Here is a 19,606-nt window from a genome sequence, read left to right as displayed (position 1 = left end):
TGTCATGGAAATTTCCAGAGGCAGGTATAAATATGCAGGCCAGAATCAGTGTTTTATTTAAATATCCAAATTACCTCCTCATCCATTGATATAATCCAGATCCTTCACACACACACCCACCCACCAACCCACACACACCCACACACGACATCAAGTTGCCAGCCCCAATTGCAGAGAATTACTTTAGAACTGCGCCCTCGTTGCTCTTGACATTTCTTCGCAAGGCAGAACCCCGGCCATTCGTTAATTTCCCTTTGAGTTCACTGCACTCTGTTGGCATCTTAACCAAATGTTAAAACTGCCAAAGAGCGCGCCAGGGCTCTGGCTGAACTCCCTGAGCTGAACCCCCGTCTCTCTCCAAGCTGCTGGCCGCTCCAGGGGCTGCCAGCTCCCTTCAGATTGTGACGGCGAGCCAGCTGCAGCCGGGCAAATGCTGTCTTCGCTTCTCTGGGTGCTGGCTGCAGCTGCTGCTCCTCTTTGTAAGGATGAGCTGTGCTCTGCTAGTGCAACGAGTTCTCCAGTCTCAGCGCGTTCACCATCACTCACTGATTCATAAACTCAGTCCCAGGGTTCCCATCCCTGTGCTCAAACACAGGCTCCTCCCTGCCCATCACCTGTCTCTTCTAGTCCGTAAACACTGGATGGCCCCAGGTCGCTGGCGGTCATGTGAATAAAGGGCAGAAATGGTTCCCCGGCTACCCAGTCCATAGGACACTGGCTGGGGAACCAGGTAAGATGAGGGAGAAGATTCCAGCTGGGACAGGGACTTCCAGCAGCTGGGAGGGTGGACAGGATGATCGGAGCCTTTCCTTTGATAACCCAGGCAGAGCCAGAGGAGGGTGGAGAAGACTGGAGCTGGCTGCTGTCTCCTAACACCAGAGATGGGTCACCAGATTCTGAAAAGTCAAATGGTCAAATCTATTAACTGTCCAAAACATTGATTAATGCAGAGCTAAGGCTGCCCAGTGCTGCCTTGTGCCCTTCCCCAGTGCGGCGAGTGGCTAAACCTACACCTGTAAAACCCAAGAAATGAAGGTAAATGTCATTCCCACAGAGCAACCTTAACTCTGCCCCTTGGAGCTGGCAATAGCCAGTGAGAACGGTTCAGTGATGGTGTTGCCAGAATAAGCAGACATGAAGGACTAAGAAGATGGACCATTGCTCATGTTGTAGTCCATAGATCCGAATCCTACAATTCATCTGCATGCACTCGACTACCTTCGCTGTATGAGGTGCAGCTGTACTGAGTGGGGAAGAGATTCGCTGGAGTGGGCTGGCAGAGCTGACCCTGGGATAGCAGGAGAAGTGCAGGTGTACTTTAAAAGGGTCAGTTATGCTTCATTGCAGTGCTGAGTTCTGCAGGCTCTGCCAGTAGAAATGCACATCTGACTCCAGGGCTTACTGCAGGGTCAGCGAAAGCCACATCTCCCAAGGAATCCTCAGGGCAAGGGGAAGCCGTGGGAACATTTTGCTGTTCTAGGGTGGTTTGTGTGGAGCAGGCTCGGTTTCTGAGTGTAAGTGAGAGCTGCTCACTATGCCTGACCTACCCCAGGGTCCTCCCTTAGCAACAGAAGGTGGCCAGATTTGTCCTACATTGCTCATCAGTGCTCTATCCTGAAGTGTGCTGTAGCATCTACAAAGGTAGAGAGCAAATGTGTATTATTGGCCCGTTGGGACTTCACTCAGAGAGGGCAGAGTTAAGGTTATGTTGTGGGTGTAGCATGTGCACTAATGTTACATTTCCTGCTTTTCATGGGGGTTAAATTGGCACAGGGTTTCAGAGCAATCTGAATGGTAAAAGCAGCTTCTTATTGGGGGGCTGTATTTGAGGAACCCCAAGACCAAACGGCCACAACCCCCCACCCCTAGCTCTGCCCCCAGCCCAGATGAGGCACAGCAATTTTCAGGACAATCCAAGTCCATATGTGGATTTTAAAGCACACAGAAAACTGGCAGTTAAAAAGAAGCTAGTCTCAACTGCTCCGGTCTAACTCACTTCAGCCAGTTCTAGTCGGGGTATTTACTCGTTTTCTCCCCAGTGGGTTCTCAGATGTCTGCTGCGGGTTGATTTCTGACTGAAGCTTTTCCCGCATTTGAGGCACTTATAGGGTCTCTCCCCAGTGTGAACTTTCTGGTGCCTGGTCAGGTTTGAGCGCCGACTGAAGCTTTCGCCACACTTCAGGCAGTTATACGGTTTCTCTCCCGTGTGAGTTGTCTGATGTCTAACAAGACCAGTCCTATCCCGGAAGTTCTCCCCACACTCGGGGCAGCTGTAAGGCTTCGCTCTCTCTCCAGTGTGGATCCTCTCATGTCTAAGAAAGGATGACCAGTTACAGAAGGTTTCCCCACACTGAGAGCATATGAAGGTTTTTGCTTCTCGGTGGACTCTCTGGTGGCCAATAAGGTGTGATCTCTCACTGAAGCTTTTCCCGCAGTCAGGACACTTATAGGATTTTTCTCTCGTGTGGATTTTCTGATGTTTTTTCAGGGTTGGGATGCCAATAAAATTTTTCCCACACTGAAGACATTTATGAGGTCTTTCTCCTGTGTGGGTTCTGCGATGTATAATAAGGTATAAACTCCGACTGAAGCTTTTCCCACATTCGGTGCATGTGTTTTTCCCCTCCCCTTTGGAGGATCTCTGGTGCATCATGTTTTTGCTAAGATTCTTCAAACCACCTTCACATTGAGTGGATTTACCCGTGTTCTTCCCTGGCTGGTTTCCCTGCTGTCTCTCTGGGCTGTGCTGAGACCCACCAGCTTTTCCATGCTCTGGACTCCAGGACACAGTCGCTTCAGATCTATCCAATAAAGTTCTGTGAGTTTCAACTTGCTCAGGATCTTCCTGCTGAGGATTCTCTTCCACATTCTCACTCATCATCTCCTCACCTGCTGGGACAGAGAGAAAGAGAATCCAGACATGAGTCATCCCTGCAGTGGAGAAGGACAGGAGAGAAACAAGCCCAAATAGCACTGGAGAAACTGAAAAATCAGGAGCAGAATCCTCCCCAAACCCTTTCCCAAGGGAGAGAGAGAAGGGGACAAATATGGTCACCACATCCCATTTGAAAAATCAGAGGTAGTGAGGGCAGGAGAGAGGGAGCTACTGCCAAGTGTCTAGAGTTCTAGGAACAACTCTGACCTGGCTAAGATGAAGCAGACCCTGGAGGACTTTAGAAGTAGGGTTGCCAACTTTCTAAATGCAGAAAACCAAACACCCTTGTCCCGCCATCTGCCCGGAGGCCCCACCCCAGCTCACTCCACCCCCTTCCCTCCATCACTCGCTCTCTCCCACCTTCGCTCACTCACTCAATTTCACTGCAAGGCCCGAGCAGGCACCAGGAGAAGGCCAGGAGCTGCAAGGATCTGAATGTGGGAGATGGAATGTGTGACTCAAATACCCTTCGCCTCCTCAGGGAGAGATTTTAAATGCTACTGTCAATTAAACTTTTTAATTTCTTCTGCAGTGTAAAGAAGATACAAACAAAATAAAACAAACCCAGGTTTAAGGAGCGTGGCAATTGAAACAACTTACATTTATACTTCTGTTCTTTTCTTGCTGCCACCACAAGCTCCTTCGCTGCTTTTGTCTTCAAAAATCCAGCAAACTCGGCACATGTCATTTTATAGTTGAAGTGCACAAATAACTCAGCTTTCACCATGTCCACATGGAGCTGATTCCTTTCGTTAGTCCACAAGTTCTTCATAACACTGAAAATGCGTTCCACAAATGCGTTGGTGGGTGGTATAGCAAGCACGTGCTGCACAATTTTAAGTAAGTTCGGGGCCTCCCAGCGCTTAAAGAATTCTACCCATACCTCAGAGACATTGATTCGCTCTTGTTGCTGTGGGGACAATATCGATTCAGTACCATTTGTCAAACTCTTTAGGGTTGGTAGCGCATCATTCAATGAGCACATTTCTGTAAATAGTTCATCTCCGTCTACTTGAATGTCCCAGCTTGTAGTCAAAGCACACAGTTTGTCTAGCTCAAGAGGTCTGTCCAGATTGAGTGGTGCACACAACACATAGAAAGAGTTTTCGCTGAAATCAAACCACTTTTCCAGGTACTGTAGCATGCGTGCGTAAGCCTGTTGGGCATCGCCAACAAATTTATTCTGCCCATCAGGTGGCAGTTTTTTCAAGAACTGTGTCACCTTGTACCCATAGAAGCCTTGCTCTTGTCGATTCTGAATCTCGCTTCTCAGCCTGCTGAATACGCCATACAGTTCAGTTACCTGAATGAAATCACTTTCAAGAACCTTTATGGTGTTGTCAAACTGGCTCAGAATGTTGTGCACAAAGTAGATGTACAGCTCGGGAAGCGTAATAATGTCATCATCGGATGCTGCATCCTCTTGCTCAGAAAGAAAGGCCCATATTGTGCAGCTCACTTTTTCCTCTCCTTTGTTCACAAAGTAAGATTTGAGGGCAGGCCAATGCTTCAGTAACCTGTCTACGGCAGTGAAAAGAGTCAAAAAACGTGTAGGTACATGGCGCAAGATTTCCGAATATTCTGTCTCCAGGAAGTCAAAGAACTCTTTAAGTTCACTAATATTCTTTGCACTGGATGAGAATTCACTGAAAACCTTGATGACCAAATTCTCTACATCATAAGAGAGCATTTTCAAGCCATGTTTCGCTGTATTGTGCACTATCTGAGTGCTGCAATACCCTGGCACAAGGTTTGGTAAATCCAACATTTGTTTTAGGTGCACCAAAACAGACTTGTGTTTTCCAAAATTGACAGATGCATTGTCTGCTCCATATGCCACAATTTTATTATGTATCAGACCAGCATTTTGAAGACAACTTCTTAAGTTGTTTGCGATTGCCTCTGATGTTTCATCTGCATCCTCGAAAAAGTCTACGATACCTGTGCAGGTTCCCTTATCTTTATTAAAGTAGCGGAGGGCAACTGGGAATAATTTTGTGTTCCCTTTATTAGAAGCATCTGTCACTACTGAAAATGATGTAGAGCCAATGTCTTGCACAGCCAGTTTTAATGAATGGGGTGCCAATACATTCTCAATCAAAGCCTCCGCTTTTCTCCTTCCACAGTGAATTTTGGAAGCTATCTTGGAATCAGTGAAAATGGAGGGGTACAGTATATTTCCACAGTCTTGAGAATGGTAGCTGTGATGGTGTTTAACTCCATGGTATGTTAAGAGTAATTCAGCCATGCACACCTGTTGTTCTTCGGAAGTATCAGTCTTTACGAAGAATTTATCGATTGGACTGGACTGGACTTGTCCTCGTACTTTGATTTTGTGACTCGCTGTCTCTGCATGATGCTGGATAGCTTTTACAGAATCAAAGTGAACCTTGAACTGAACACGACAAATAGAACAGAATCCCGACTCTTCACTTGCCTTTGTAAGCCAATCCCGATACTCTGGGAGTTCCAACCACTCATCTTTAAAAGGGCACAGCCTTTGAATCTTTTTCTTTTCGGGTTCCGCCATTTCACATCGCACTAGTGTGACTGCAGCATAGTTTAGCTGATAGATAAAACAGTGTTGACTGTGGATGGCACAACGCTAACTATGTTGCTAACCATTGATGCCAGCTGACTAGATCCTTAACTCTTTAAAGGCTAGTTGGTCCCTACTGCTTCTGACTGTGCACTGAAAAAGTTATTCAAGATTCAATCAAATATATTGTTTTGACAGATATATTATGCTAATATCTGGTTTTATTTTTTACAGCACACTAGAAAACTAAAGAAAATTATGGTAACCGGACTTATGGTGTCCAGTCAATACTGATGGCACAGGTCCCCTTAAAACTGGACTTTTTCTATTCTATTCCATTGTATCATATTAGCTTCTATAATTTGTCATAAGCTATTTTTTCTGTTTTCAATGGAGCTAGAGTTAACACAGGTGTTTTGAACAGCGTGTGTAACATCCAGTTCTGCAAAGACCTCTCTAGATTTGCATCAGCTCAGTTAGCACCACCCTGGGAACAGCATGAAGTGCTGCAGCTGGCACATCAAACTGAAAACGGCATGCTCACAGCGTCACCATTTTTCATGATTAGTACAGTTTTATTAAGTCACGACAAAATGATGTGAAATAGGATAACAATATAATTTACATTGGATAGCAGCTACTCTCAAGATTAACAAAACAAGGCACTAGCATGTTAATATATTAACTCAATTGTGTTAAGATAATATATTCAGAATTTTGTTTGAACCTTTCAGATAATTAAAAGACCCACCCAGAAGAGAGCAGGGCATAATTTAAAAAATATCAATCTGCCATATATTTGTAAGACGAGGATTTTCAATGGTCATCATCTTGTCCTGACGCTTACCTTGTCACCTCATCTCAAAATATCCCCATATTGGTGATGGGTACATGCAATGGGTGCCAAGTGACCTTGAGACTTGTGACCATACCAAAAACGGTGGTTTACCTGCACAATCTGGAGTAAGGGTAACTCTTGTTTTATAGGATTTGGACCTTTTATTAGAATAGTGGTTATTGCTAAATGTTGTACAAAAGAGGTCACAAGCTAACTGGAGAAAATGCATGTAATAATTAAACCACCCCCACCCCCAAAGCCATGTTTTAAAGGTTTTATACACACACAGATAAAGGAAAACAATAGCACATTACATGTAAAATTGGTTATAAATGGCCCTAGGTAGATTTCAGTAACATCAAACTGCATTCTGCTAGCTAATTATCATTACTATTAAACATCCACCTTAGTGCAAAATACTGCATAGGCGCTTTAGGGCTCAGACTAATCAAGAATCAAGATTAGCAACTGATGCAGGTCATCTTTTCCATAATCAGTTGATACAAAGCTGCCACTCACTGCTTTTTACCACCGAGTAATTTATATTGGAAAAAACAAAAGGATCTGAAATACTGGATTAATTACATTCTTATTACTTGGGGACCAGCCACAAGTCTCACCATTCCAGTGGAAAAAATTAGCTGTATACAGGACAGAGAATTAGATTCAATCCAGTGATAAATCTTCTAGGTCAGTGCTTCCCAAACTTGGGAGGACGTTGGGGAAGGGAAAGCCCCTGGCAGGCCAGGCCAGTTTGTTTACCTGCCCCGTCTGGAGGTCTGGCTGATCGCGGCTCCCACCGGCCACGGTTCGCTGCTCCAGGTCAATGGGGGCTGCTGGAAGTGGCCTGGGCTGAGGGACGTACTAGCCGCCGCTTCCAGCAGCTCACATTGGACTGGAACAGCAAACCGCGGCCAGTGGGAGCAGCGATCGGCCGGACCTGTGGATGGGACAGGTAAACAAACTGGCCTGGCCCACCAGGGGCTTTCCCTGCACAAGCGACGTCCCAGGTTTGGGAAACACAGTTCTAGGTTACACCTTTTATAAAAAGTGCTACATGGTTCCACCTTAAATGCTCACACATTGAAGTAACGTTGTAAACATTACTTACTTGTATTACAAAGGCACTTTCACCAGACAATTATGCTAAGCAATGTACACATCTCTAACATACAGACCCTGCCCCAAAGATCTTACACTCTACATATTAGCCGAAAGGTGGATCTAGAAAAAGACGGGGGGAACAATGGCAGCGCAAGCTTCTCTGTGCTGCCCTCACCAACGTGCCTCAGCTGTGCAGTGGAGCCTCTCAGCCATGAGAAATCTTGATGCTCGATTCCCACTTCTGTCTCGTTGCTGGGAGTGCCAGTTGGAACGAGAACGTGGGGCTGCAGCTAGGGCATGATGCTGCAAGTGCTTCTTCACCTGAATATTCTTATGGAACCAAATGGGACCAATTACAGCTGGATTCACACCCTTGATCTGGAGAGGAAAGGGTGTGGCTCCCCTTACCAGTTCTCTGAGCCTCCTCGTTTCCCAGCCCTTCACTGCTGGGAGACTAGTCTCCACACTAATCGATGAGGCTGCGTTTTAGTCATGGGTATTTTCAGTAAAAGTCATGGACAAGTCACGGGCAGTAAACAAACATTCACAGCCCCTGACCTGTCCATGACAGTAACATTATGATATAGCCCCAAGCGAACTGACAACAGGAGCCCTTGGAAGAAATTCCATTCAGGGAAAAAAAATTCTCAAAAAAGGAGAAATGTTCAGCAGATCAACCTCAGGGAGATAAAAACAGCTGGTGAACCCAAATCCCTCCAGCGTATTTCTCACAGCCACTGGAGCGCCCCTACAGAATACAACTGAATTGGTTGGAATTACTTACCAGCTGTAAACAGCTCACAAGAATGAACTTGCATACAAGATAATGAGCCGTACCACAAGGCCACGTTACTCACTCATCCATCGTTAGCCTTTCCTCTGCTCTGCCACCTGGCTATCAAGTACCCCTCTGCCTGCTGCCACCCCCTTCCCGATAAGGGTTCATATTTAGCTCCTGAGTTTGGAGTTAGATGTTATCATATCTGCTGTGGGCAAGGTTTTCCTTATATAAGAGCTCTCCTTTACCAAGAGCCCTCAAAAAGAATTTCAGAAATTAAACCTACATGTCCTAGTTGTTATTAAACATCATGTATATTTTCTTAATCATGTATGATTGTACATGAACGTCTTTTTGGGTACTAGAAACAACTTTTTCAACATTAATTTTACTTACATTTGCTGTTTCAAATTTAGAAGCAGAAACACAAATCCTGAATGATTCAGCTTGAATTGTTCTGTTCTTCGAGCTGGACTTCTCCACTCTGTAGCTACGCTTCTTTGTCTATGTCACCCATCACAGTAGCATCTAAGCACATAAATGTTAAATTAGTGGACTTTTATAATCCCACTGTGATTTTTACTTTGTAATATCACTTCTAAATACATGTGGCAATTTTAGCAATGGTGGGACATTTCATAGACTCATAGACTCTAGGACTGGAAAGGACCTCGAGAGGTCATCGAGTCCAGTCCCCTGCCCCCATGGCAGGACCAAATACTGTCTAGACCATCCCTAATAGACATTTATCTAACCTACTCTTAAATATCTCCAGAGATGGAGATTCCACAATCTCACTAGGCAATTTATTCCAGTGTTTAACCACCCTGACAATTAGGAACTTTTTCCTAATGTCCAACTTAAATCTCCCTTGCTGCAGTTTAAGCCCATTGCTTCTTGTTCTAGCATTAGAGGCTAAGGTGAACAAGTTTTCTCCCTCCTCCTGATGACACCCTTTTAGATACCTGAAAACTGCTATCATGTCCCCTCTCAGTCTTCTCTTTTCCAAACTAAATAAACCCAATTCTTTCAGCCTTCCTTCATAGGTCATGTTCTCAAGACCTTTAATCATTTTTGTTGCTCTTCTCTGGACTCTCTCCAATTTCTCCACATCTTTCTTGAAATGTGGTCCCCAGAACTGGACACAATACTCCAGTTGAGGCCTAACCAGCGCAGAGTAGAGCGGAAGAATGACTTCTCGTGTCTTGTTTATAACACACCTGTTAATGCATCCCAGAATCACATTTGCTTTCTTTGCAACAGTATCACACTGTTGACTCATATTTAGCTTGTGGTCCACTATGACCCCTAGATCTTCTTCTGCCATACTCCTTCCTAGACAGTCTCTTCCCATTCTGTATGTGTGAAACTGATTGTTCTTTACTAAGTGGAGCACTTTGCATTTGTCTTTATTGAACTTCATCTGGTTTACCTCAGACCATTTCTCCAATTTGTCCAGATCATTTTGAATTTTGACCCTGTCCTCCAAAGCAGTTGCAATCCCTCCCAGTTTGGTGTCATCTGCAAACTTAATAAGCGTACTTTCTATACCAACATCTAAGTCGTTGATGAAGATATTGAACAGAGCCGGTCCCAAAAACAGACCCCTGCGGAACTCCATTTGTTATACCTTTCCAGCAGGATTGGGAGCCATTAATAACTACTCTCTGAGTACGGTTATCCAGTCATTTATGCACCCACCTTATAGTAGCTCCATCTAAACTGTATTTGCCTAGTTTATTGATAAGAATATAATGCGAGACCGTATCAAATGCCTTACTAAAGTCTAGGTATACCACATCCACTGCTTCTCCCTTATCCACAAGATCAAAGAAAGCTATTAGATTAGTTTGACACGATTTGTTCTTTACAAATCCATGCTGGCTATTCCCTATCACCTTACTACCTTCCAAGTGTTTGCAGATGATTTCTTTAATTACTTGCTCCATTATCTTCCCTGGCTCAGAAGTTAAACTAACTGGTCTGTAGTTTCCTGGGTTGTTTTTATTTCCTTTTTTATAGATGGGCACTATATTTGCCCTTTTCCAGTCTTCTGAAATCTCTCCCGTCTCCCATGACTTTCCAAAGATAATAGTCAGAGGCTCAGATACCTCCTCTATTAACTCCTTGAGTATTCTAGGATGCATTTCATCAGGCCCTGGTGACTTGCAGGCATCTAACTTTTCTAAGTGATTTTTTACTTGCTCTTTTTTTATTTTATCTTCTAAACCTACTCCCTTCCCGTAAGCATTCACTATACTAGACATTCCTTCAGACTTCTCAGTGAAGACCGAAACAAAGAAGTCATTAAGCATCTCTGCCATTTCCAAGTCTCTCGTTACTGTTTCCTCCTCCTCACTGAGCAGTGGGCCTATCCTGTCCTTGGTCTTCCTCTTGCTTCTAATGTATTGATAAAAAGTCTTCTTGTTTCCCTTTATTCCCATAGCTAGTTTGAGCTCATTTTGTGCCTTTGCCTTTCTAATCTTGCCCCTGCATTCCTGTTGTTTGCCTATATTTATCCTTTGTAATCTGACCTAGTTTCCATTTTTTACATGACGCCTTTTTATTTTGTAGGTCACGCAAAATCTCGTGGTTAAGCCAAGGTGGTCTTTTGCCACATTTTCTATCTTTCCTAACCATCGGAATAGCTTGCTTTTGGGCCCTTAATAGCGTCCCTTTGAAAAACTGCCAATTCTCCTCAGTTGTTTTTCCCCTCAGTCTTGATTCCCATGGGACCTTACCTATCAGCTCTCTGAGCTTACAAAAATCCGCCTTCTTGAAATCCACGGTCTCTATTTTGCTGTACTCCCTTCTACCCTTCCTTAGAATTGCAAACTCTATGATTTCATGATCACTTTCACCCAAGCTGCCTTCCTTGATTGATTTAAAGTTTGGACGTGTTTTTTAATATATGCCCTGAACACTAAAGGGAAATCTCAGTTAGGAATATCAGATACTGTGGTGGCTAGAGCAAACAGGGCCCTTAATTAGTTAAGGACACAACTTGCTTTTCATTCCAGCAGCTATAGGACCTTCATTCATTGCCTGTGCACTGTAGTTTGTTTGGGAAGTTCTGCAGCTTTAACAAACAGGCTTGGCACCTGCTTAATTCTCATCCCAACCTCTAGCTTGCTCCCTGGCCCGCCGAGGTTAGCAAACACAGTGGGGGTGGCAAGGGGCAGCCCATAGCACTGCTATATGCCCTGGCCACAAGCAGGGCCAGGCCACTACACCAGGGCCCGGGATTGGCAGAAGCCAGGGGTCTGAGGCTAGAAGGGCCCCACTGGTGAGCTGAGAGAAAGCCGAGGCACGCAGTGCTGGCAGGATGTGGGGCCCTATGGGAGAGGACACGCAGGAGAACCTGCTGGCCACAGGGCCCCAAGAGGGGCTGTCTTGTCCGCCTCTCCTCCAGCAGCCCCATTCCCAGAATCCCTTGGGGCACTCCAAGATGGGGATACCTCGAGCTCCTGTGTGTGGGCGACAGGGAGAGAGAGTGCAGGGTTGCCACCAGGGCACAGACCGCAGCTCAAGCCTTGGCCAATGGGAGTTGCGCCTGCAGGCCGGGGCAGCACCTGGAGCCCCGCTGGTGACCCCTCTGCCTGGGAGCCGAACATGCTGTCCGTTTCCCAGGAGCGGCGCAGAGCAGGGCAGGGACCCTGCTCGCCCTGCTGCACCTCGCCAACGGGACAGCCACTGGGGTCCCTTTTCGACTGGGTGTTCTCGTCAAAAACAAGAAGTCTGGCAAGCCTATTTAGAAGGCACTGGTGGGAGTTACAGCTTCGCTTGCTGATTCTTTACTGTGTCAAGTTATTTGATTCCTCACCCGTGTGGGCACCTCTCAGCACTCTCTTTCCTCAGAGGCCTGGAACTCTAGAACCTCTGGCTCTTCACCCCACTCCAACCGGGAAACCACCTCAACCCTGAAAATCCTGCTATGGAGAAAGAGAACAAATGAATCTGTGGGACATTTCTCACAAAGCATGTTCCGTGATTTTAAACCTGAGCCCGTTTTAAAGCAGTAAAATCCTAAATACACACTCAGCTGTATGTCTTCATCAGTCACATTTCTTTCCAAATACAGACAAATTCCTGCAGTTCAAAAGGTGTATGTATGGGAGGAGGGGGAGCTGAGAAAACGTTACATAAACATTTAAAAAATAGTGGGAAAGGAAGCAAGGTGTGAGGAGGTTTGCTTTTTTAAATCAACATTTGAGGATGAGATGGAAAACAGCAAAATCTGAGGAGATTTGATATTAAAAGTCGATAACTGGAGAAAAATGTGAGGGGATTTTATGTCCTTATTCAACAACTAGGGAGAAAAGAGGTAACTACAGAGGAATTTAGATCAGCACTCAGAATCAGAGTGGATATTCAATAAGTAATAGGTATGATGGTAAGAAAATCGCAGGCTGTGGCTTTGTTGCAGAAAGCACAATGTTTAGCACACACTGCAAATGTGAGCGGTGTTGCAACCACGTGCACCAGGTCGCAACACCCACCTACGCTCCCTGTAAGCTGCACGGCCGCGCACCAGGATCTCAAGAGCCGCCCAGGCAGGTGGGGGAGAGGCGCCCCTCCCCTGGCCCACCCGAGCTGCTGGGGAGAAGGGCCCCTCCCCTGGCCTGGCCTGGCCTAAGCCCACCGGAGCTGCCGCTCCCTGGAGGTTGGAAGAGTGGGGCACTGTCAGCTGAAACATTCCGGTGACCCAATTTTGGGTCCCGATCCACAGGTTGGAAAGTTTGATCTAGAGTACATGGAGCCCCCTCCCCGAAGGCGTGGGAGCATGTGTAATTCCATGTGCAAGTGAATGACAGAAAGGTAAGAGACGTGTCGTTCCAGGCGTAAAAATCTACAGAATTGTAGTTTCAGTCGTGTCACCCTCTGCGCTGTATGGGGGACTCGATGTCACCCGGATCCCAGGGCCAGGTCCCACAGTTTGTGGACATTTTCACTACAGTGTCATCGGAACTGGGTTGAGTCGGGTATCACTCGAAAGGCCTCTCTCCCATGGACACGCTGGTACCAAGCATGTTTTTAATTTTTTTTAATTATACTTTAACACAGGCATGTCGGCACAGGCAGCCTCACAAAGAAACTCTGGCCCTTGACCGACTGTCTTATGACAAGATGGGGGAGGTAATATCTTTCACTGGGCCAACTGCAGCATAGATGCAGCAAAGAAGAGCTGTCTTACAAAAAAAAGAGGAGTGGGTATTTGGGGAGACATGGGCTTAAACTGCTGCAAGGAAGGTTTGGGTTGGACATTAGGAAAAACTTTCTAACTGTCCGGGTGGTTAAGCGCTGGAACAAATTGCCTAGGGAGGTTGTGGACTATCCGTCACTGAAGGTTTTTAAGAACAGGTTAGACAAACACCTGTCAGGAACAGTTTAGTTATTAACAGAGAGCCATGTTTTCCATAAGACGGATCAGGGCAGTCACCCCGGGCCCTGCGCTTTGGGGGGCCCTGCTCCTCCACCCCGTCCCTGCTTCAGTGGGACCTGGAGGGGCCAGGGCAGTGCGGGGGTGGGAGCCCTCAGCCGTGCTACCAGCCCAGCCCTGCTGTGCCCTGCCAGTACCTGGCAGCGCTCAGGGGCAGGGGCTTGGAGGAAGAGGTGGAATAGGGGTTCGGCTGGGCAATGGCAGAGCAGGGGCTTGGGGGAAGGGGTGGAGTAGGAGTGGGGCCTAGGGTGGAGTGTGGGGGATGTCCTGGGCCCCACACCTCCCTAGGAACAACCCTGGTTATTACATGGTCCTGCCAAGAGTGCAGAGGACTGGACTAGATGACCTCTCGTGATCCCTTCCAATCCTGCACTTCTATGATTCTATGCCATATTTTCTCTTCTTTCTGCCTTTTTTCCCCCTTTCTTGCTGTTTTAAAACTTTCCCGATTATCTCTGAAAGGTGTAACTAGGTCTATGATTATAGTTTCTCTTTCTATCACTCATATTTGGTCACCTTTGTGAAATTGTTTAATCAACTTTATTTAGAATGGCATTAACCACAGACTTCATGCATGTGAGGGAGTGGGCTGTAGCCCACGAAAGCTTATGCCCAAATAAATTTGTTAGTCTCTAAGGTGCCACAGGATTCCTCGTTGTATTAACCACATTAAAGTTATTTTTCTCTAATGCTTCTATATATGTGTTAATACTTCTTTATTCTGCTGTTACTAAGGTCTGGGCTGTAATACAGACTTACATCAATCCATATCCAGAATGGCATCGTTATATCAACCTAACCCCTAGGCCGTGGCTACACTGGCACTTTACAGCGCTGCAACTTTCTCGCTCAGGGGTGTGAAAAAAACACCCCCCTGAGAGCAGCAAGTTACAGCGCTGCAAAGCGCCAGTGTAAACAGTGCCCCAGCGCTGGGAGCGCAGCTCCCAGCACTGTAAGCTAATCCCCACGGGGAAGTGGAGTACCTGCAGCGCTGGGAGAGCTCTCTGCCAGAGCTGGCAATGCGACCACACTCGCACTTCAAAGCAATGCCGCGGCAGCGCTGTACAGCTGCAAGTGTAGCCATACCCCTAGAGTAGCCAGTGCTAGGTCAGTGGGAGGGTCCCCCGTCTCCTCTCCCGGAGGTGGATTCACTATGCCAATGGGAGAGCTCTCTCCTGTCAGTGTAGAACGTCTTTACATTAAAGTGTTGCATCAGTGCAGCTGTGCCGATGCAGGGTTTTACCTGCAGACCTGCCCTACGATTTTGTAAATTATTCAGTGGCTATTTAGAAATGCACAGGCTGCATTTAAATTCGTTTCCTCTAAGAATGCATGTTAGCACTTGATTCTTCTGTCATTAAGACTATGAACACCTGTTTGCAGGACTTGATTTAGAATTGCACTAAACGTACAGAAACCATATATTTTTTCTCTAAAAATTAGGAGATGGCATCAAGGCTATATTTACTCCTTTCATTGTAATGCTTCCAATAAGGATATATTAGGTAGAGAAGGTACATGAAAGAGGGCTCCTTTATATATAGGGTGACCAGATGTCCCAATTTTATAGGGACAGTACTGATTTTTGGGTCTTTTTCTTATATAGGCTCCTATTACCCCCACCCCCGTCCTGATTTTTCACATCTTCTGTCTGCTCACCCTATTTATATCACAGGTGAGTGCTCTGACCACTGGGCTAAACGCTACCTCTTCCTTGCTAAAATGGCATTGGCACCGAAGGCCAAGAAAGGGTTTGCAGTTAAGATTCCCACGCAGAGGGTGGTGCCTCCCTACAGGCTGGATTTAGGGACCTCTTTCTAAGAGCCGAGTGCGGCCCTATCGTATTTTAAAAAATAGGACTTAGGAGCCTTTGAAAAACTGTACCATCCAGCCCGCCAAGGCCACAAAAATATTTCATCGCCCAATGAAATCAGTGGAAAATGTTGCATTCGATGAAGTGGGCTGTAGCCCACGAAAGCTTATGCTCAAATAAGTTTGTTAGTCTCTAAGGTGCCACAAGGACTCCTGTCTTTTTCAGTGGAAAACAGGGTGTCCAGATGTCCCGATATTCAGGGCTTGTTCTAATGCAGGTGCCTGTAACACACACACACACACACACACAAACTTGCTGTCTGGTCACCCTCACAAGAGCCTACAAGTCTTTGTGGCTCTGGGCCGCAGTGATTTCCCTTCCCAGCCCCGCCCCAGGCTGAAGCAGGCTCGGCCCGAACCATGGGGCAGTTTCCCCAGAGCCTGCGGGGGTCCGGCCCCGGGGCCCCACGGAAGCAGGTTTCCCCACGCGAGTCTCGCTCACCTTCGCTCTGCGCTGGGGGCCCCGCCGGGAGACGGGCCCGGGAGCAGCAGCCGCGGGAGGGGGGGTTGTTGGGACGCGGGCGGGGCCGGGCTGAACGCGGCAGTGAATCCGGATCACTTCCTCCGCGGGACCCGTTTCCATGGGACACCGGTCCCCGGGCGGAGCCGCTGCTGCTCCCAGCGCAGGGGGCGGGGAGAGCCCGGCCCGGCCCGCCCCCTCTGTGACTGCCCGGCCGGGGGCCCCAGCCCCGACCCGGAGCCTGCAGGAGACGGAGGGGTGCGGCAGCCGGAGGGTTCCCGGCTGGGAGACGCGCTGCCGGGGGGGGGTCCCCCAAAGAGGGCCCTGCTCCGCCCCTGCCGCTGGAAAGGGACCCTGAGTTGCTTCTCACACTCCCAGATACCAGCTGCATCTCCGGCCTCGGCCAGCCCCGTGTCCAGCCCTGGGGCTGGAGGTGTGCACGGTGGACACACACACACTCCCTCCGCTTTGGAGAGGGGCCGGGGGGAGGGGAGAGCGAGAATAGTTTTCTGGTTAAAAGCTCGTTTTTCTTTCTCAGCAGTGTTGTTGCCTTTTGGCGACACGTTTTCCCAGTGAATCCCTAGGTGGGACAAGCTGGGCTCAGACCTGGACCCCATGTGGCAGGCTCAGCACTTGTGAAAATCGGGCCAGGTACTGAGGGACCTGGGTACGGATTTAAGAGCCGAAATGTAGATGCTTTTTCATAAACCTTAACTCAGGCGTTTCCCCAGGACAGCAGAGTCTGGAACAGCTGTCTGCAGGGGAAGAATCTGAGCTAAATGGAGGATTGAAATGGACATAAGCCCCTTCTGAAACCTCCAATTTCCCTTCTCACCCTGTCAGGCCGCAGAACCATGTCCACGTTTCGCTGGAGATCATCCCATCCTGCCAGGTGCCTGGGAAGGGAAATGGCTGCAGCAGAGCCGGTGACCTTCAAGGAGGTGGCTGTGTATTTCACAGTGGAGGAATGGGCCCTGCTGGACCCAGGTCCCAGAGCTCTGTACTGGGATGTCATGCAGGAGAATTATGAGACCATGACCTCGCTGGGTAAGGATTCCTGTCCCCTGAGGTATGAGAAGCATCTGGGTCAGATTCTGTACAGGGATCTTCACTGGTCCCCCAGAATTCAGGGGGATCAGGCCATGTAATTTGCAGCTCCTGTGTCTAACATACTGTTCCTGGGTCAGGGAATGTTCTGGACATCAGTGGCCATAAGCCGATTATGGTGGGGAGAAATGGAAACTTACATGGAGGTGAGAGATGGGGACAGATTCAGGAAGACAAGTGGTAGGTGGAGGGGAATGGGAGTTAGGGGGAGGGGCAATAGGGAGCACAGAGAATCCCTGTTGGGGGGGAGGGGCACACAGAATCACTGGAGGGGAGAGATGTTATATAGGGAGTAGGGAGCGGGGGGATGAGGAGAGGGGAAAATGGGGGCACGTAGAGCCTTTGCCATGAAGGAGAATGAGATGCCCTGCTATGGGAGAGGGAGGGAATGGGGCACACATCACACTCCCTGGAAGGAGGCAACGAGGGGCTGCAGTGAATCCCAGAAATAAAGGGAGATGGGAGGGTGGCATGTGGGGAGCATGTGGAGGAGGAATGGAGGGATGCCAGGAGCCCCCGGTGTGTGCAGCAAGCTTGGGCTGCACAAGCAGTGCGGTGCGGAAGAAGTGTGGGGGCTGTTCTCTGCACAGACACAAGAGAGGAAGGCTGCTCTCCTGTTTCAGGAACTGGCCGGGGACTCAGGAGATGGGGTAGATCCCTGGTTGTGCCACAGACTCCTTGTCAGTCACTTAGGCTGGTTTCAGAGGGAGGTGACTTGCACACCTCTCCCCTTATGCTGCTTTGAAAGTCCCAGCCATGGTCTCTCTGGGCCTCGGTTTCCCCTCTGTGAAATGGAGATGAGACTCTGCCCTTTGCCTGGCTCGCCTATTGACAGCGAAAGCCCTTTGGGGCAGGGACTGTCTCTCACTGTGTGAATATTGGGGGCTTGCTGTCAGAGGAAGGGTGACCCAATGGTTGGGGCACTGACCTGAGACTCTAGTTCAGTGCCCTGCTGTGCCCCTGACATCTTGCCTGACCTTATGCTAGTAACCTGGGGCTAGATTCAGAGAGGAACATTGAGCATTGCCAGGACTCCCAAATCCGGCATTATGTGCCTGCGCTCCCTGTTGCGAGAAGAGATGGGACGTCTGGATGAGATTCACAACTCCCGGCAGCCTAGGTGGCACCTCCCCAACCTAGCCAGCTAGCGATGCCCATCAGAGGGGTGTTTGCGCAGCCCTGCCCCTCTCTGAAAGAAACGCCTAAATCCAGTCTACAGGGAGGCATCTTGCTCTGCCTTGGAGTCTCAGCTGCAAGCGTGGGCTGCGGGCGATCACCGGCTCTAGCCCCCTCTGTCCCAGAGATCTCTGGTGTCTCCTAGTGCTCAGACCCTGTGCTAATGGTAGGGGACAGACAGGTAAGTGCCACTGACAGCACAAAGGGGCCCTTATTCCGGTTGGGGATTCCAGCTCCTGCTGTAATTAATACTCCCTTTCCCTCCTGCAGCAGCAGCAGTGGCAGAGGGTTACAAGAATTCCTTGTGCTGAACTCCGTGACTCTGCTGGGGTTCCTGATCGTCAGTGCTCCACTGTTCTCCCTCCCTCTTTAGCAGACACCCCAGGACTAGAGGGGGCTGTAGGGAGGGGCCCTGCAGTGCCAGACGGTCGACAGCAGCAGTGGGGAACTGATTGACATGCCTGGCTTATTCTTTTGTTCCTTGTCCCGTGGCCTGTGTGGAGTTTGCATTCAGTCAGTGCTGCCATTGTTTGAGGTTCATGACTTTCCAGCAGTGACGCATGATGGGAACTGAACAGATTTACAGGGCTTTGTGTCTGCGTGTGAGACGCGCTGTGAGCGAGAGGTTACTCCCGGTCTCTGGGGCTCTGGTGCACAGAGCAGCTCGAGTGGATATACAGGGCAGTTCTGGCATTTGACAACCATGCCCAGTCCAGGGTGTAGCCAGCTGCACTGTGGGAGCAGAGAAGGAAATGAGCTCGACAGATTGAGAGGAGGTTTTGTGCTGCTGTGTTTGAGGAATTATCTGTGCGGTTCTTACTGTCCGCAGCGCCATGAGCCTGGTTCATCACCATGTCAGACAGTGTCTCTGTGCGCTGCTATGGGGAGCTTTGGGGAATCAGTGGCCCTGGAAAGGGCCAAAGGGTCGTGGTGGAAGCCATCTGAATATGAGCATCCAGTGTGATGCTGTAGCTAAGAGAGTTAATGTGATCCTGGGGAAGCTAAACAGAGGACTATGAAGTAGCAGTAATGAGGGGCACTTCATTAGTTGGTCATATGGCATTAATTAGACCATTAGTGGGAACTGTGTCCAGTCCTGGTGTTCACACTGCAGAAAGGATGTTGACAAATTAGCACGGGTTTAGAAAAGAGCTGCAAGAATTATTAGAGACCTAGATAACCTGCTTTATAGTTTCATAGTTTATAAGGCCTAATCGGATCATTGTGATCATAGAATCATAGAAGATCAGGGTTGGAAGGGACCTGAGGAGGACATCTAGGCCAAACCCCTGTTCAAAGCAGGACCAATTCCCAACTAAATCATTCCAGCCAGGGCTTTGTCAAGCCAGGTTTTAAA

At 48.2% G+C, this 19,606-nt stretch overlaps 1 protein-coding gene and 1 long non-coding RNA gene across 8 annotated transcripts; both read right to left on the bottom strand.

Moving 5' to 3' along the window:
• Positions 1–665: 665 nt before the first annotated feature.
• On the bottom strand, positions 666–7,220 carry LOC115659468. The gene is made up of 3 exons (XR_004002556.1): positions 7,209–7,220; positions 1,739–1,743; positions 666–918 (listed from the first exon to the last, which is right to left on the bottom strand). It is a non-coding gene; the product is annotated as an uncharacterized LOC115659468 (long non-coding RNA).
• LOC115659446 lies at positions 666–16,069 on the bottom strand. 7 transcript variants are annotated; one of them, XM_030579585.1, is made up of 6 exons: positions 15,949–16,069; positions 12,018–12,123; positions 8,591–8,722; positions 3,536–5,501; positions 1,997–2,892; positions 666–896 (listed from the first exon to the last, which is right to left on the bottom strand). In XM_030579585.1, exons 4-5 carry the CDS (start codon positions 5,463–5,465, stop codon positions 2,021–2,023), a joined length of 2,802 nt encoding a protein of 933 aa, XP_030435445.1. In that variant the 5' UTR covers positions 5,466–5,501; positions 8,591–8,722; positions 12,018–12,123; positions 15,949–16,069; the 3' UTR covers positions 666–896; positions 1,997–2,020. The 7 variants fall into 7 exon arrangements, with proteins under 7 accessions (XP_030435445.1, XP_030435443.1, XP_030435440.1 ...); XM_030579583.1 differs by having other exon boundaries at positions 666–2,892; positions 12,018–12,126; XM_030579580.1 differs by having other exon boundaries at positions 666–2,892; positions 3,536–5,523.
• Positions 16,070–19,606: the final 3,537 nt, after the last annotated feature.

This window comes from Gopherus evgoodei, chromosome 11 (assembly GCF_007399415.2).
Source record: "Gopherus evgoodei ecotype Sinaloan lineage chromosome 11, rGopEvg1_v1.p, whole genome shotgun sequence".
In the NCBI taxonomy this organism is placed as follows: Eukaryota; Metazoa; Chordata; order Testudines; family Testudinidae; genus Gopherus; species Gopherus evgoodei.
Note: the sequence above shows the minus strand (reverse complement) of the source record. Positions and strands in the feature narration are given on the sequence as shown.

Bases quoted from the DNA above. Each gene is read 5' to 3' on its own strand.
- LOC115659446 (XM_030579583.1), bottom strand. From the start codon at position 5,465: ATGGCGGAACCCGAAAAGAAAAAGATTCAAAGGCTGTGCCCTTTTAAA. The intron at 2,893-3,535 runs GTAAGTTGTTTC...TCTCTGTCCCAG, and splicing joins AAAAGAACAGAAGTATAAAT to CAGGTGAGGAGATGATGAGT.